The following is a 17,812-nucleotide window of genomic DNA, read 5'->3' on the forward strand; positions in this document are numbered from 1 at the left end:
GGGTAGAGGGGGGGGGGAGAAAAAAGCCTCTTGCTGTTCTCCACTGAGTTAGGAAATCCGTAGCAGCACCCAGGGAGGTAAAGAGGTATCATAAATCATCATACAAAACCAATCAAAAACATTCACTCAAGAAATTAGGGCAACCTCAAACAGCAATGGAGAAATCCCAGCTTGCTCCAATTCCCCTAGTTCCCTTGTTCTCTGTGTTTCTCTCTTTCTCCTTCTGTTAAGCCCTCACAAAATTAGAAACATCTTCCCACCAAAAACTGTTAATATTCCAAAAAAATAAAAATAAAAAAATAAAAAAAATACAATTGCCAGGAGAAGAAGAAAGCCAACTTCAGAGGAGACTGATAGCACCTGTGCGAAGTGAATTTCTTCAGAAAACCGAGACAGACATTCTGAGTTTCCCTCCTTTTCCTCCTCCAGCGGTCTCAAAGGATGTCCAGAGGAATGGGACCATAGTTAAATCCGAGTCTCATTTGCATTGTGTCGGACAGCTGCAGCAGCGCGCGGGAGACGGCGTAATTGCACCTGTAAGTTGTGCCAAGTAGCGCACCCGTTCCCCATCTAGAGATCTCTGCTCTCAATGAGACCAAGAGATAGCAACGACAGTACCTGAGAGAGCAGAGCCCTGGGCAGGAACACACACTCACACACAGGCAGCATCGGCAGCACCGTTCCAGAAGATGTGCGCAAGAGGAAGAGGAGAGAGAGACGGAGAGGGAGAGAGAGAGAGAGAGAGAGAGAGAGAGAGGGAGAGAGATAGAGAGAGAGAGAGAGGAGGAGGAGAAGGAGGAGGAGGACAGAGGGAGGGGGGAGCCTCAACAGCCAGCCAGGAAGCAGGAGGGAGAGTGGCTATGCAAATGGGCAGCATTCACAGAGCGAATCACTGGTGCCTGAGTGCATTGCAGAGGAAGATCCTATTTAGGCAGAATAGCAGGAATTGAAGCTATGTCCCCCAGCCCTGATTCCTTTCACAATCTCTCCCTACTCTCCCTGTTCAGCCTCTTTCGCTTCCACTCTCCTGTGTGGACATTCATGAGCCGTAAAAAGAAAGAAAGAAAGCAAAATGAGAATGCAGGACAGGCTATATTCATTCCTGTTTCTACTTTTAATCATCTCATCTCTCCAGATTCCTTTATTCTTCCTCTCCCTGTCTCTCTCTCTCTCTCTCTCTTCTTCTGCCTTCTAAATTTGGGGAAGTGTGATAATAGTCCTGTGGATATAAAAAACTGGAGCCAAGCAGTCCAACCCAATCCTTGCCTCTCCATCGCCCAGGAAAAGTGTATCTATAGGTTCTCAACCTACCGGACTCTGCAGTCTGTCGTTAGCAAGATTTTAGAAGAGTGATGATGCTGCAGCTCACATACTGTAGGCAATTCTCCCTCTCTCTCTCTCTCTCTCTCTCTTTCTCTCTCATGCACATATGAACACACACACATGCACGCACACTCACACACACACACACACACACATAAACAAAGCATGCACAGTGCCAGAGCTGGCAGTTGAGCGTTGTCCACAGGGGAGGGTGCTGAATCTGGGCAAGTCTGCCTCGCCTGCTAATAAAAGACCATTTCTCACAAGAGAGGGAATGCTGATTGCACACTCGGTGTGCAGCGCGGTTTACGGGAATGTAGAGAACATGTGGAAATAAAAGCCCTGCTGATAAACACAATCCGGTTCAGCTGGGAAGTGTGCTCAGTGTTCAGAGTTCAGGACTGGGGAGCACAAGGCTCAGCTGCAGCGTGCCTGCTTCTGTTTGCACTGGCCATTCAACATCCTCCCCTTCGAAACGCAGTGTTCTAAGCTGGAGGATGAAAAAAAAAAAAAAGAAAAGAAAAAAAAAAAAAACTGTAAGCAGTGCTGAGCCGATCTTCACAGTTTACAGGGAATACACAGTATTTCATGCCCAAAGAAAGCGCAACTTAGACGGCGTGACACAGAGGATAATATGTCCTTCTCCATTTTCCTTTTTTTTCTTTTTCGCATGAAGAGACCCCGAGGAAAGCAAGAACAGAAATGAACATTAATGATGAATATTTCACTTGATCCATTTACTGAGTGCAGACGCATTAGAGGTGAGGGCTCAGATACTTTATCGTTATATGATGAGCACAACTGGTAAGACGAATGTACTCTACCATCTGGCTTGAAGACAGATGAGGAGACTTGATATTTTTCTCTTGTATCCGGTTTGGTGTTCCCATACAGCAGTAAAAAAGCGATTAAAGTACAACACAGGTGCTGCACACATTAGGCGACTGTGTTGTTCTCACCTTGTAGAATCTCAATAACTTGGTCCAGCCACCTGGTGCTAAAAAGTCAGCAGCATGGAACCACTGCTCCCTTCTCATTTGCAATGGTGAAGAGGAATGTTCCTGCTGAATGTATTTACACTTTTATAATTATCAGCAGTGCAATCTGCATAATTACACCTAATAAGGCAATCTATCAGGGCTGCTTGCCAAGGACAACAGCAACTTACCATGTCCTCAACGGCAAACTTCTACAGAGAAAACAAAATGGGATCTTACATTGCAAACCTTGACATCAGGGTAAATAAAAGTGTCATGTGTGCACCCTTCTTTTTTTTTTTTTTTTTTTTTTTTTTTTTTTTGAAGATGGCAGTGTTTTCGGTGGAAAAGCTGTGTTAGTATGCAGCAGCTGAAGTTAATGGCATCAGCAGTGAGGTTACACCTTTATCAGGTTTATCAATAGTTGCTTGTTCATTTGTGCCCCCAAGTGGCGAAACTGTAAAGTGCACAGGAGATCTGTGGGTTTTATCTCAAGGAGAGCAGCTTGTGTCCCACAGTAAAACAGTTCCTCGGTATTCAGCGAGGTTAAATAACAGCTATAGCAGCTAAAGAGGACTCATGCCCGCATCGCATCTCATCGCCCCACACATTCACATTCAGCTGTCGCCCATAAATTGTTGCCATTCTGATCAATCTCTAAAAAGCTCGTCCACTAGGATGACACTAAGAATTCAGCAGGTTGCCCTTTGCTCAAAGCGTTTTCCCCTGACAAATTGGCTAACTCATGTGTGAGAAGCCAGAGAAGCAGAGACCATGCATACAGCCTTGGGGGAAAACATTCACAACTAAATTCCTTCTGCCTGCACACAAAAAGGAAACACCTGAGACCACGACCTAAACTGATTTCAGCTGATTTCAGCACAGTTACAGATCTCATCCCGCTTTAACCAGATGATTGTAGAGCGTTTCGCCATGAAATCGTTTTTTTTTTTTTTTTTTTTTTTATTCCTCTTGTTCCTGTTGGTGAGATGTCTTCTTGACAGAGAGCTAAAGAAAAAAAGCTAGTCTTTGTTTCCATTTAAGACCCAAAGGATTGCGCCAACTCTCTGATGCATGTGATGCTTTGAGGACATTTCCCCATTTGGATCTACATTTCTCTGTTTTTCCTGTGATTCTTTTTAAGGTAAAAACCATAACGTAAATAAAAACCATGAAGTAAAGCCAGGAAGAGTTGTCTAAAAAGCAAAAGAGAGGAGGGGGGGAAAAAAAAAAGGCAGAAATCTGTTGGAAAGTGTGGCTGACTTTTCTCCTTCGAACTAAGTGATCAGTGAGAGGAGGAGAAATTGGTCTTGGGTGTAATAGCCCCTTGGAGAGCAAAAGAGTATAAAAGAACAAGAGTAGTCTCTGTTACTCACTTAAGACTGCAACCACAGTGCCCTGAGCTGATGAGATGATTTTTTTTTTTGGAGGGGCTGGAGGAAAAGCGGAGGGAGAGCAGCAGATGGGTGGTCCAAGAGCACCTGACCCGACTGGGGCAAGGCCTTTAAATCAGTTAAAGGGCCATCAGGCGACACTTAATCACCCATGGAGAGACCCTTTACAGAAGGACGGACACTTGAAACCGCTTGTACAGCTATGTTTCTCCTCCTCGAGAGCCGGTATGATGCTTACTAGAAAACATATCTAACAACTTATTTTAATTAACACAATCAGTGGCGTGCAGAAAGGTCGGTCCGCGACTGAGATGATTACAGTAGTTTTACACATTGCTTTCTAAGCAGGGTGCATCAGATGCTATCGTTAGCTCGGAGCAAGCTAAGCATTCAGGCCAAGTCGTGCATGAACCGGGTATACCTGTTGTGTGCAGGAGTTGACACATCTGTGTCAGGCTCAGCAACATATGCGTCCCTGCGAATGAGTGTTTGGAGGCTTTTATCTCGAGGGTATGCAGAGGATAAGATGCCTGTTACCAGGTGTTTATGTTCAACAGAGTCACCTGATCTTCACGACATGTCGCCATGTCTGATTAACTGTGGTATGTTTAAGTTGTTAGAGTCAGTCCCTCCCATTACATAAAGCAGCATTAACATAGGTCGGCCACTGTATAGTCCCAGCTTGATGCATACAGTGTCATCCTACCGTCACAAAACCACGGATATTCAACGCTAATATTGCCCGTCATGCACTGACATACAATATCAAACCTGAGCTCTTTATGCAACCCAGAGTATTCTGCGAATATCAAACGTGTCATTACTCATCCAAACATGCTTGGCAAACGACGACGGGGAGCGAGAGGGAGACAGAGGAGCACACAATGCACTGATGCTAATGTGTGCAAGTGTACAGAAATAGAAACACAGTGCTGTCTTAGTCATCCCGAGATGTGACATGATAAGAACAGACAGATACAGGGAGTCAACGCTCAATACAAACACACAAGCTGTACAGTATTTCAGCACAGAGGGAGGCCAGAGTGTCAATACTGTTTGTGTTAGCAGAGGATGTTACATCAGGGTGCCTGTCTGTCAGATAATTACTCTGCTGTGTCAGTTAGAGTAAGTTAAGTAAACTCTGACCTCCGCAGGTCAAAGAGGCATCGACTTATATTCTAACTAATATTGTGAAGAGTACGGTCTGGTCCTGCTCTATACGAAAAATGCCCTGAGATAACTTCTCTTGTGATTTGGTGCTACGTAAATAAGAATTGACTCGACTTGCCGTTTTCTAATTCATCCGCACACCGGCATGGCTCTCGTGCTGCAGAGCCCTGCAGTTTAAGGTTCAAGTCATCATCGCAGCCATGACTACCCTCATCATTAAGTGATTAGCTCTTTCTATGAATATCTATCTGTCATGCATGTGCCCCTGCCACACACTCAATGATTATTCTATTAAAGAAATAGAGCGTACATGCGTGTACGCTTAGAAAAAAAATAAAAAATTCAGAAATTCAGCCACACCAACATCAAATGTCACGGTTTATGTGAAATGCAGCAAACCTTATGCACCGTATAGAGATTTGTGCTGCACACACTGCTCATTATGCAAGCTGTGAAGACTACATAAATAACACCACTCAAGCTGATAAAACAGCCCACTAATAGGAAATAATGCACATTTAGTGTTATAAAAATCAAATCAGTAAATGGCAGTGCATGGTGGTGTAATGGGATGACTTCATTTTCACTTAGAGAAAAACAAAGAAACACAAACTCTACATCAATTCTCATTCATCCTTACTTTAATTTGGTCTCAAATGACTTATAATTAATTTAATGGCGCTACTAAATGAAGTTAAAAAGCTCATTTAAAATCTGTTTTGATACCATTAATACGGAAAGTTATTTGCTTACATGTTTTTTTTTTTTGTATTTACATACTGTAGCAGCTTTGTTTTCAGGTAGTGGCACTATCTTGGTTTGTTTATGTATATGTACGTGTAACATGTTCAACATAATGCAGGAATATCCCAGGAGTGCAATTTATCTTCATAAAAGCACAGTGACATGGTTACAGTCAAGCAGTATACTATACAGAACAGATACTAAGACCATCCTTTCCATTGCCAGGGCTGGAACAGGCCCAAACTACATATATGGAAAATAAACAGATGGATTTTTATTTTTTGTCATTGTACACTGAACTGTTTGTATAGCCAATAGGCTGCTTTTGCTCCTTTCACTCACTGGATATTGCTGGCGTGGGATGCTTTGGAGTCTGGCTGAAGTGACAAACTAGCATTTTTTTTCCCTCCCCTAATGCATAAACGATGCCACAACACTGTTATTCATTTCCATAAATCCATTTAAATACACATTAAGATCAAGCGCAGAGGAAATAACATTCAAAAATCCTTGTACGTAAGTGCAAATAAAGGTTGAGTGCGTGCGTGCGTGTGCACGCGCGCATATGTACGTACTTTACGCGTGTCAGCGAGCGGGTGTGTGTATGTGCGACGATGATGTGTGTGCGAATGCATAAACCAAATCCTAACTGTCAGTGAGAGAGATAGGGGTCACAGGTCGGCAGCTTTCCAGAGGCTTTCTCTCTATCTCCTCTGACAGTTCCCAAGATGCAGTGGGCCACCGGGGCACTGTGTCTGTCGCTGTCTGTCTGTCTCCCCTGAAATCCGTCCCAAGTAGATCAGTTCCCTCAGAACGCTTCACTCTGAGCAGGTCAAGGACGGACTGCGTCTCCCTTCAGGAGTCCACAGCTTTCTCTGTTAACGAACCACTCTGCCTCGCTCCAGCTAGCCGGGACGACAAAAAGAGATTTAGTGGAGGGAAAAAAAAAAGAAAAAAAAAGTGTTTTTCTGAATACAAAACTGTTTATAAACAAACCACTACCACTCCTCACAAAAGCCCCTTGCCTCCTTTTTGAATGATGCTCGTTCCTTTTGGAATAAAACTACACAATAAAGCATAAGTAAAACTACTGATCTACTCTCTTTGGAGAGGCATTCTACAGTGCACTCGTTTTCCTTCTAGTTTTTGAAAACATCGCCAGAAATGTAGCTCTTTAAAATACAAAAGGCATCCTGGAGCCACTACCAGTAGTCAAGTGAGGATCCCTCTGCATACAGTCGCATAATGAAAGAATCTCCTTCGTATTCAAAGTTTAATTAGTGATCACTGCCACTACAAGCTGTTCTTTTCCAGTGTTCCTCTTTCAAAGTGCACTTTATTGAACTACAACAACATCACACGTGATGTCACGCTGTACATTTCAAGTTTCTGCCGCTGTGTATTTTTTCAGTCCTATCTCCGTCTTGAGTCATTCAACTGGCATGGAACCATTAAGGTAACATGAATGAGATGAACCTTCACCGACGAAGGTACGGTCTCTAGTGGCTCTCACCTTTACGGCGCACGACGCAGAAATTGCAGTTCACACACGCTTCACACTCAAAGCTGCTCTGCTAAGCCACTGGCGCCGCTGGAGATTGAGAAGAGGTATTGTGAGGCTGTGATCAAACAGAAGGTAAAGCCGTGTGGGGCAAACTGTTGTGTTCCCGTGGAAGAAACAAAGCTGGGGTAGGGGGGAGGTAACAAGGAGCAGATGAGCAATGCGTCCGCTGCACGATAGGGAAGCGTGGAGGGCAAGCTATGGATGGACTGTAGAGAACACAATACGAGGAAAAAGTTGTTTGAAAGTCCGATTACTGTTTGGAACAGTGGCTTGAACAGTTCACAAAAGCGGAGAACATCCTGCCAAATCTAACTTTAGGAGCTGGGAAGAGGTGACGCATGGAACAGTCTTCCCTACTTCCAGCCAGGGTTTCTTCTACGCTACCTGTGTCACACCAAACAGGGGCTATATGAAACATGAAACCTTTGTATTACAGGTTGAGAGTAATCTTTGGCGTGCCCTTTGACTCAAAGCTGCCTGATGTGTCGCCACTGTCCTTCAAGATGTCATGGAATCATGCACTTCAAACAGTCAGCAGCGTCTTGGATACCAGTGGCAATGCTCTTAGCTGCCAGGCAGGTGTAGCAGGATGTATGGGGAGCTGGCACTGTGTTGTGTGTTGTTGTTGAATGCAAAGTTTGGGTATGATAGTTGTTTATAAATCCAGTTTTGGCTATAGTTATCCAAATTACATGCAAATTTAAAATCGAGCTACTTCAAAGCGTAGAGCGGGCAACTGAATCAAAACTGAAGTCCTTCGCAAAGCACACTGAAAATGCATTTGACTGTACCTTGACGAGCTTGTCATGTCATGACACCAAAAGTTAAGCGTGGATACGTCTCTTCAGTCTACACAAGATACGCTTGCATTTTCGCAGAGCGAAAACGCGAAACGCGTGCAACAAAGTCCAGCAGGGAGCCACCAGTCCTGACCCTGCCCATGGTAGGCAGACCCATTCACATCTAAGTGAAGGCTTAGTGTATGAAAGGCCAATGGCCTAAAGCACTGCACGCAATGTATATTTGTAAAAAAAAAAAAAAGTGTGTCACATACACAATGAGTGGGGCAGCGTGACTCTGGTTGTCTGCCAGCATTGCAGGCTTGACTGCATTTATTTCCTTGTGCCCACAAAAAAAAAAAAAAAAATGGGAGATCTAGAACGGGCCTCGTGCCAACTCTATTTCATGTCGACTAAAATCTGCCTTCCACATGCGCCATTACATTCGAAACACTGTTCGTACAGAATCAACCACATCCAGTTCACCACAACAGACATTTAAGACTCTTACTTTCACATGGATCCCAGTCACAGTGAGTCTGACGCACGCAAGGATCTCTTGTAATGAATGGTTTCATTCATTGTTGAGGGTGCTAAGTGGGGTGGCAGCTCCCAACAAAATATCCAGTCCAAAATATCTTTCAAGCTTATTAAGCAGGGTTCCTCTCTAAATCACTCAGTGAAGACAGCTCTGTTGCTGGGACTGACTTTGGCTAAGGCAGTGAATGATCTATGAGTGCCCCTCCCCGTCCTCCTTTCCTTGCTGCCTAGCGATAAGAGAGGATTTGAGTTGTACCACACATAAAGTCTGTCCTTTATGCATAAAACTTTAGAAGTTGGTTGAGTTCAAGGACAATTCAGATGGATAAGTTCCATTGACCTCGCCGTGATGGCGAAAGACAGAGGAGTTTGCATTGTCTAAGCCCTTTGTGCATATTGTTAATATTACTTGGAGCAAACAGCTATGCTCAGACATACTAAACAGTTGTTTGTTTGCTGAGGAGACTGGCTGCCAAGCCCCTCTTGAAACTAAGGCCCGTTCATTTGCTTTGTGACAACATCTCACAAATATGTCGAGGCTCTTGTGGCTATACTGCAGGCACGGTATATGTCCTGTAATGTACTGTACCAAAGGTGTTATTTAGTAACAACAACAACAACAAAAAAGCATTTAGGGAAGATAAATGTTTATCTATCAAGCATGTCTGATTCCATCTTCAGGTTTGTACTTAATTTGGAACTTAGGGGCTTTCACACCAACAGCAGAAGCTCAAAAACAATGCAATGGATTATCTTGGTATAAAACGCGATGTTTTGCCACAGGGTGTAAGTTAAGAAAAGGAAATACAAGCTAACAAGTCCACATTGAAAGCTTATCAAAAACCAAGACAGCATGCTATGGTGTTTGTCCTTGGGCTTCTTTGAGGCCAAATTGAACAACTGTGGAAAGTCTATCAATTTTCTTTTTCATATCAGTGCTGGTAAGGTTCGGCGCAAACTAGCAGAATGGTCGGCCCGCCCTCCCGAGAAGAACAATAGCATGAATCTTTTCAGAAAGTGCCCTAAATGTTTACACTCAAGTAACAAATTCTTCTATTGGGCATAATTATAACAAGAACAAAGGAGGAAGACCGGCGATGTTGTTACAGGACGACAAACCTAAGTCCATGTAGGCAGGAAGTCGAGGAGGATGGATGGGCAAACAAAAACATCAGACTTTAACACCAGAGACTTCTGTTTGTTTCCTGTTTCCTACAGGCAGTCAACCTACAGTTTTTTCATGAGGTATTCTCTAATAAGGTATTCTCCCTGGTGTGTGTACTTGCATGTATTTAATTGGCCAGCGCTGTGTGCTGCTGGATGAAGTTAGTCTGCGCTGCTCAAAAGGCAAAAAAAAAAAAAAAAAAAAAAATTACCCTACTGCAACGAGACCCCCTGTTGAACCAACACACTGATGTCATCTCACATAACCTGGAGAAAGTGGATCTGCCTCGTAAACTCCAGATGCTCACCAGGTAAGAGGCCCTTGCATTCGTAGTAATTTAGTTAAAGTTTCTTCATTCCTGACATATGCTGTGTTGCTCTCATCTGTCTGCCTCTGCGCATGTTGTTCCTGTTGTGCTAACTGTGACATACCTCCTGTCAAAAGGTGGGAAACATAAATTCAACATCCCACTGCTCCTTGTGCTCCCATCACTGGGGAATTTTTTATTTTTTTTCCCCCTCAGTGTGAGTTTGATTACAATGTCCATCAGCATCTGAATTTGCAATTTACTGAACTAAAAATCAAATTTTCTCCTCAATGAAATGACTTCTGACTGTGAAGTCATTCACAGACTGTCAGCAGAAGCAATCTAAAGTTTTTAAATAGTTCGGTACAAGCAAGCAATCTTCTTCTTTAAGGGATGCTTTAGATTCTTGCCACAGTTCTCCCGGGTGTCATGTTCAATAGCCCGAGTTTACGAGAGAGGGGAATATTCACAGTGTCAGTGTAACACCCAGCAGGGTAGTTTAGCAGATGTTCTGTCTTCGAGTCAACACTTTAATTAGTATTGTGTTGTGGAGAAACAACAGCTTCTTATTCCCTGTCAACATGCCCCTCCGGGCTACCAATTAATAAAAAACACCTCAAAGATTAGGTTCTCACCACTGCACCGCAATGAGTTCTAGATGAAACACTGATTACAACTGAGATTAAGATGAAGACAACTCGATGTGCATAATGCTTGCGCTCAACTCTGATCTGACCACATGCTGTTCATTGACACAAAAATAATGTTCAGAAACTCTAGTAACACACAAAAGCAGGAGAAGTGTACACCAGTCCCACGTCACGAGCAGCAGCACGGTCCTATGAAGCAGTCCGACATATGTCAGACACTGCTGCTCCTCCATACTAATGCCACTGTCCCAGCATGAAGCTAGATCACATGATGTCATGTGTCTTCACAGCTGTATTCTATGTTTTTCTATCATGACTCATGCATGTGTAAGTCACATTCATGTGCGTTCAGTATTCAACCTGGCCAGCTAAAAGATGTTAGTGATTCTACACCACTTCCTGCAGAGATCTCACTGCTTGGGCAAAGTTACAGACATGTTACAGCATCCACGGTGGGAGGAAAGGAGACCTGGTTTCCATGCCAACAGCCTTTACCCACATACGGCCACTGGCACAGAAACCCATTTAAATTCAGATACTCAATCGGCATGAGGAAATTATTGGAAATAACTAGGCCAGATAGTGACCGGGAGTCGGAGACAGAGGAGGAATGAGTGAAAATAAAACAAAGAACAAAAGAAAAAAAAAGAGGATGAAATGGTAAAACCTCCTAAAGTCGCTCAGCAGTGATTCAAATCTTCAGGAACAGACCAACTCAGTATCCATCTGGAGCAGCAAACAGCAGCTGTGGGGTATGTGGAGAAATAAGTGCAAATCCACACCGTTCTATAGAGCTTCAGGCACTCACACATACAGCATGAAAGGCGTGAAAGTGGCTCTAGACATAGCATAACTTCAAATAAATGGCAGATTTCAAACAGGTTTCTGCCTTTAGTAGTAGAGGACCTTGTGCTACATACAAGGTTAAAATATTTTACTGTTGAAATATAAGAAAAAGCTTCCTTTAAAAAAAAAAAAAAAGGCTTGGTAATTTCCTAAAACAGCTGGGCACTGTAGTTTTTAGCAAGCATTATTCAAACTGTAAATAGTACATTTGTCGGGGACTATTTCCAGCGGTGGATTAAAACAGATTTGGCGATCCAGTCAGTATTGTGTATGTATGATTGACTTAAAACAATGGAAGTTGTGGCAAAGAAGAAAAAGTTATATCAAGCTTCGGATGCACATACATGCACAAACACGTGTTATTAGCATCAAGTCACTGTTGGGTTTGACCTTTTCATGGGATTTGTTGACTGATCACCACACTTATTCATTAAGACCATTAATATGAGCATACAGTATCCACAATTACTCTTATAATGTACTGGTTAGAAGTTGCATGTGGACACATAAAGGGAAATGTTAAACACTTAATCATTTAGTTCTCTTTTTTTGTGAGTAAATACATGTATAATTAAAAAAAAAAAAAAAAAAGGAAAATGTTCTCCTTTTGCTAGCACCGAATGGTCACTTGGTTATACGTGTGAAATGCCTTACAAACAGATCAGTTAAACTCTACACTGGACACGCTGTGATTGTTGTAAACGTGTGTGCACATTTTACGAGAATGGCTACTGGAGTGCACACGCAGAAGCACTTTAAGACTGCTTCTCTCATATCTCGGGGCACAATGGCTGCTCAAAGCTAGGCCAAGCGTTCAATACACACTGAAGCCCAAATATTTTCAGACCCATGGATTTGTTTCGCTGAGCTGCATTAAAGGAGGGCGACATCCGAGGCAAAGAGAACATTACTTCCATGTGACAGCAGGCTGTTTACTCCAGTGCCTCGTATCCCCTTGGCCTCACTACTGGACTGGGTGTCCCCTTGTATTGATCGAAACCAAACTAAGTGGTCTAATCCTTGCATGCCACCACAGAGCAATGGGACAAAACTGTCTGGAGTACTTCCTGCTTGCCTCTGTGTGTGTGTGTGTGTGTGTGTGTGTGTGTGTGTGTGTGTGTGTGCTTGTGTGCATGTTTATGTGTCTGTTAAAAAGGACTGTCACGACTGTACTGAAAGTGCCCTATTTTATAAGAAAAGAAAATTCCAGGAATGTGCCTGAAGATTTACAATACAGGCCTACTCAAAGATCAAAGAATTGATCATGTAATTCCTTTATATTCTGGACTTATCCGAGTATAAAAATAAAGCCTAAATATGAGGAACACTGGCAAAATTGGTTGCGTTGCTATTTATAGCTAACTGTCAGTGAAATCCACTCCTCTGTGGAGTGATTGTTTTCATTTTCTGAACTTTCTTAGATTTTTTGCTTTTGAGTCTTTTTAAAATATTTATTTGAATTGATGCTTTTGTGGACTGATGCAAAACAGGATCCTTTTACTTTCGTCTGTATGTGCTTAAGAAAGATCAGACCTACGTCTATTACAGATCACATAGTACATATCAAGCCCGGGGCCCTGACAGACTATTCTCAAGGTACAAAGACACAAGAATGAGCATTGACTCAGACACATTAGAAATCAAGTGAGAGGGGCTGGACTTTGCCCCTTGGGCAGAGACAATGGATGCTAGACCCACACAAACTCCATTGTTGATATAATATTGACATGGCACTAATAGCTCTGGCTATAAGACTGGGTGGATGAGCAACCAGGCAAGACAAAAATTGCGTGAAGGCCAGGCTTACCCCTCGCTGAAGCCTTTCCACGACCCACTTTAGCTCAACAGCAAACACCATTCTGTTTGTCTCTGTACATTACTCTCAGATGCTTGACCACTGCAGGCAAACTCCCTCAGGAAGTCTAGACTGGAGTTTAAGTCCCACAAACACAAACACACACCCACACACACCAGGCCAGCTTCTGAATGAAAACTAGAGCACTTTTTCAAACCCCAGTGGACGTTACAGAGCAGGCAAAATGCAATATGGCAATATCACCTCACACACTAAGCTTACTGGTAGTGTTTTGGCTGATCATCAGAATCGCTTCGCACTTGCAGAATAGCACTGATGACTTCACCACACGTAGGCACACACAGACAGACACACACACACACACACACACACACACACACACTGTCTGTGTCTCCTGTCTGGGTCACCAACAAAAATGCGTTTTACATGCCATATTATTCCTACTGGCATCAAAAACAGCGTGTAGTGATGAGAGCAAATGCATGCTTAACACCATTCACAACCGTCTTAATTCATTTCACATGCATGATGATCTGAGAGAAATTTGATTCATCTTGGCCAGCATGGCTTGTATATATATTTTTTTCCTCTCTCCAGTGGAGATAATTGGTTCTATAAATACAACTTGGAGACACCGTGTCTACAGTCCATTCAAAAAAAAAAAAATCACAGTTGCATCAGTGGGATGAAGTGTTTTAGAGATGATGAAGAGAAGATGTGAAGATTGTTTTATTCTTTTATATATATATATATATATCTTTGCCATCATCTCACCAATCATTCTGAAGTGAAAGGGGCAGCGCTGGTCTGAAAAGTTGAAATACTTTTATCATTCCAGACTCAAAGCACTGCTCTGAAACCCAGTACAGAGTTTATGTGAACACATGCCACGCCCATTGTAGACTGCTGAGGATGTTAGTCTGCATCCCCCACAGAACAAACCAGTGTGTGTTTGCATTGCAGCGATTTAGAGGACATCTTTACGTCATTGCTTCACATGATGTAAAAAGGAGGAAAGAAATGTGAATGTGAAATGTCAGATAACATATTCACTTTCTGTCATTACTTATTAGTTTTAAATTATTTTAAAATATACGTATTCTTCATTCATTATCTCGATTCTAACATCTTACGAGATATACTATTCAAAGGAGAGGCCCCAGAGCTGCTATCTGCCTTTGATTTGATGGTTTTAATTCACAGATAAGCGTTTCTTCATGTAATAATTGAAAGTGTGCTAACAAGTTAAATTAATTTAATTGCAAGTCACTGTCACCTAGTTTTTTTTTTCTTTTTTGTCTTTAGTTGAGACTCAGCGCACGAGAGTTGAATCTTGCCATTATAAACCAATTAAAACTGGCAGATAAAAAGTCAGCATTTTGACTTGAATGATGAGAAGTCATTGTTTTATCAGACATAATATTAGTTCCCTTGTGATTTGTGACTGACAGCTGTACAATTCATCCCAGCTGTAAATGTTTTGGGGCCAGGAGCTGTGAAATTGAGTTTTTCTCCTTGTCTGAAGACAGGATGCCAAGACTATCCACTAGAGAAATATCTGAAAATGCAGCAAGCTTCCCATGAAAGTTTCTTTCCTGGAGACCCATTGCTCTGTTGTAAATTGCCTGCATTTCAGCTTATGCAAATATATCTGGTAAAAAGTGATATTTTCCTCAGAGATGCTCCTCTCGTTCCCTCTATCCCCATGACAATCCATCAACACAGATAAAACCCAACCATCTCCAGCTTCATTTTTCCTACTCATAGATTTCCTTTGGCAGAGTGAGGCGGCATCACTTTTCTGAGGACTAGTTCAGTTCATGTGTATAGTGAACAAGATTTCTTGGAAAGTATGTTTTTTTTTTGTTTTTTTTTTTGTGGTTACATATTGCATCCCTTGGGCCAGCACATTGATCCGTCCTATTGTGTTCCTTATTGTTGTGTCAGGTCAGCAGGAACAATGAAACCAGCTACAGTAACCGCACTCAGCAGGTAGAGCACTTTTTCTCAGATATAATATATGCACACATGTGCTGTGAGCTGCCTGCTCTGCTTCCACTGCTGAAATGAGCTCTGTGGGCCTGCATGCTTAGGATTAATATGCATGACGGGAAGGGGGGAAAATAAAAGCAGTTCCAAACTGCATTTTTTTCCCCCTCACGTTAACGCAAAAGGAAGGTTCACGACGAGTTCGCCATCAAAAATATCCCTCAGCACCTCCAGCACGAGCCCCTGCTCCTCAGATGATCCAAACACGGTTTGAGGAATGGAAGGGAGAGTAAAAGGAGCAGAGGAGGGCTGGGATCACGATGAGCTACACTCAAGCTCACATCTCATGGACAGAAGAATCCTTTTAGTGTTATCATAGGCTGCAGATATGCTCAGGCTACGAGGCTGCACGGGAAACTATTAACACTTTCTCTTGATAACAAAAGACAGGGTCTTATCAGGATGGTAGAAGTGACACAGAATGCATTAACATTTATGGTGCTCTCTCCTCTGCTTTTGTGTCATCTCCAGAGTGCCCACTCTGTTCCCTTCTCCTTAATGCAGTTCAGCACTTTGCCCATTCACCCCTTACTGTGTGAACTGCTGCAGAAGAAAATAATGACCATACAAAATCCCCTCTGCATGTTTGGCATAAGAAAATAGCCCATTTTCTAAAAGTGGAGCAGACATTACCCTAGTTCTCTCAAAATCTAAACACGAGTCAGTAAATAGTCCCTAAAAACAAGACGCCCATTTAACTGTCTTTAAGAGAGATTAATAACACACAACTTTTAAACTGCATCATCACCGAAGCAAGTTTGGATTTTCATTGTGTGTATGTGTGTGTGGGTGTGTGCGTGTGCGTGTGTGTGTGTGTGTGTGTGTCACTGTTGAGTCAACAGCATACATCCTGGTAGAATTTAAGAGCATCTTTTGGTAAACGTCTTTTTTTTCTTTTCTTTTTTTTTTTGTTTGACTTGTTGTTGATGTTTTATTTAGCTGAACACAATGTTTGTTGCTCCCTCTAGTGGCGCAGCTCTCAAACTTTAATGAGCCTTCACTGAACCGTCAGCCAGATGTCACAAATGTGGAAAGCTTCCGCTGTTCAGAATATCAACAGCTCTCAACTCCCTCAGTGAAGGCAACACAGACTTGTATTCAAAGCAGAGCTACTGAGTGTCAAGATCCATTCATGGACCAAGCTGCCAACATATCAGTCAGCGGTAACAGCAGACAGCAGCAGAGTTTGGGCCTTTACTTAGTTTGATGTGAGAGTTTACAAAGCAACCTGTGTCATAATAATAAGAACACAAATGTAGCACACTGACAGGAAAAGGAGCTGGAATATGAATTCTATGTGAAAGCATAGGATAAAAAGGTTCCTGCTGCTGCTGATAACACCCACCTTTAAACATTGGACACCTGGAAAGAATTATGCATGTAATGCTGCTGCCAAGGTGTGTGTAAGGTTTGTCAAACGAGACCCATCATTTACTGTGTGCGAGTGTCTGCACAAAATCACCAAAGATTCATGTTTACCGTCTATTTTTCTCGTAAAAAAAAAAAAAAAAAAAAACTATTCAGACGCGGAGGATTAAGAGGTTAGAGTCCTTACCGTCATTACACAGTGGTCCTCCAAATGTCGTCATGCTGCAGTCACAGCTGAAGCCCTCCCACTGCTGAAGGCACACACCCTGGTTGGCACACGAGTCCTCTTGGCATGTAGTGCTGGGGCCTGCATGTGGAGACAAACAGTGGGTCGGTGAGGAGGCTGACTACAACAACGGGCAGATAAGTCTGCAGTGTCACTCTGCAGTGAAATTAAATGTCACGTAGAACATACAGACAATAGGCTTCTGCTAATGGAAGCATACACAGGACGAACATACATATTCTATGCAAACACACCAACTGTGTAGTCATGTTTTATATTCTTTCTGTAAACAATGCTAGAAATTACAAATCTCCATGTGGCTTTACTCCCTAGGAACATAGAACATACATTTAAAAAAAACCCTAAAAAAAAAATATTTCAATAAATTTACATTAGTGATTTAAATATTTTAGTTAGTGTTTTATATTTAAGAATAACAGAATACAGAATATTACATGGAACAATAAGTATTAGGTTACAGCCTCCGTTTAGATGTGGCTTTTATACAGTACAGCAGTGTATTTCTAAACTGTGTCTCGATCTGATGTATCTCGATCACTGTTACACCACCAAGGTAAAATGTGTCTACTAAAGTACACAATACACTCCGTAATCCAGTTCTCCTCCAGACTGTCACACACCTCCGACCACCTGCGGAGATGGTTTGCGCGATCAGATTACAATCAGCCTTCAGTGATCACCCACAGTGCACGTTATTACCAGCCGTGACTGGGCTCACGGGACAACGATCCTCAGTCACTTCTTAAGCTGTAGAGTCCTGAGATATCCGTGTGCTTTTAAATAGCAACGTAACAGTGCGTCCGGTTTACAGTCAGTGTTTAATCTTCATGTTTGTATCAGTCAGTCAGTGGTTGCTGTCAGTCCGAGCGAAGA

General features: G+C 42.5%; 1 protein-coding gene across 2 annotated transcripts in view; it reads right to left on the minus strand.

Annotated features, from left to right (window-relative positions):
• Positions 1–17,812, minus strand: part of LOC111220548 (neurexin-1a) — a 163,502-nt gene that overhangs the window by 103,793 nt on the left and 41,897 nt on the right. For both annotated transcript variants that reach the window (XM_022743641.1, XM_022743640.1), the window contains exon 11: positions 16,880–16,999. In XM_022743641.1, coding sequence (XP_022599362.1) covers positions 16,880–16,999 — 120 coding nt within the window. The remainder of the gene's footprint in view (positions 1–16,879; positions 17,000–17,812) is intronic.

The sequence above is a fragment of the Seriola dumerili genome, unplaced genomic scaffold (assembly GCF_002260705.1).
Source record: "Seriola dumerili isolate Sdu_G_001 unplaced genomic scaffold, Sdu_1.0 BDQW01000073.1, whole genome shotgun sequence".
In the NCBI taxonomy this organism is placed as follows: domain Eukaryota; kingdom Metazoa; phylum Chordata; class Actinopteri; order Carangiformes; family Carangidae; genus Seriola; species Seriola dumerili.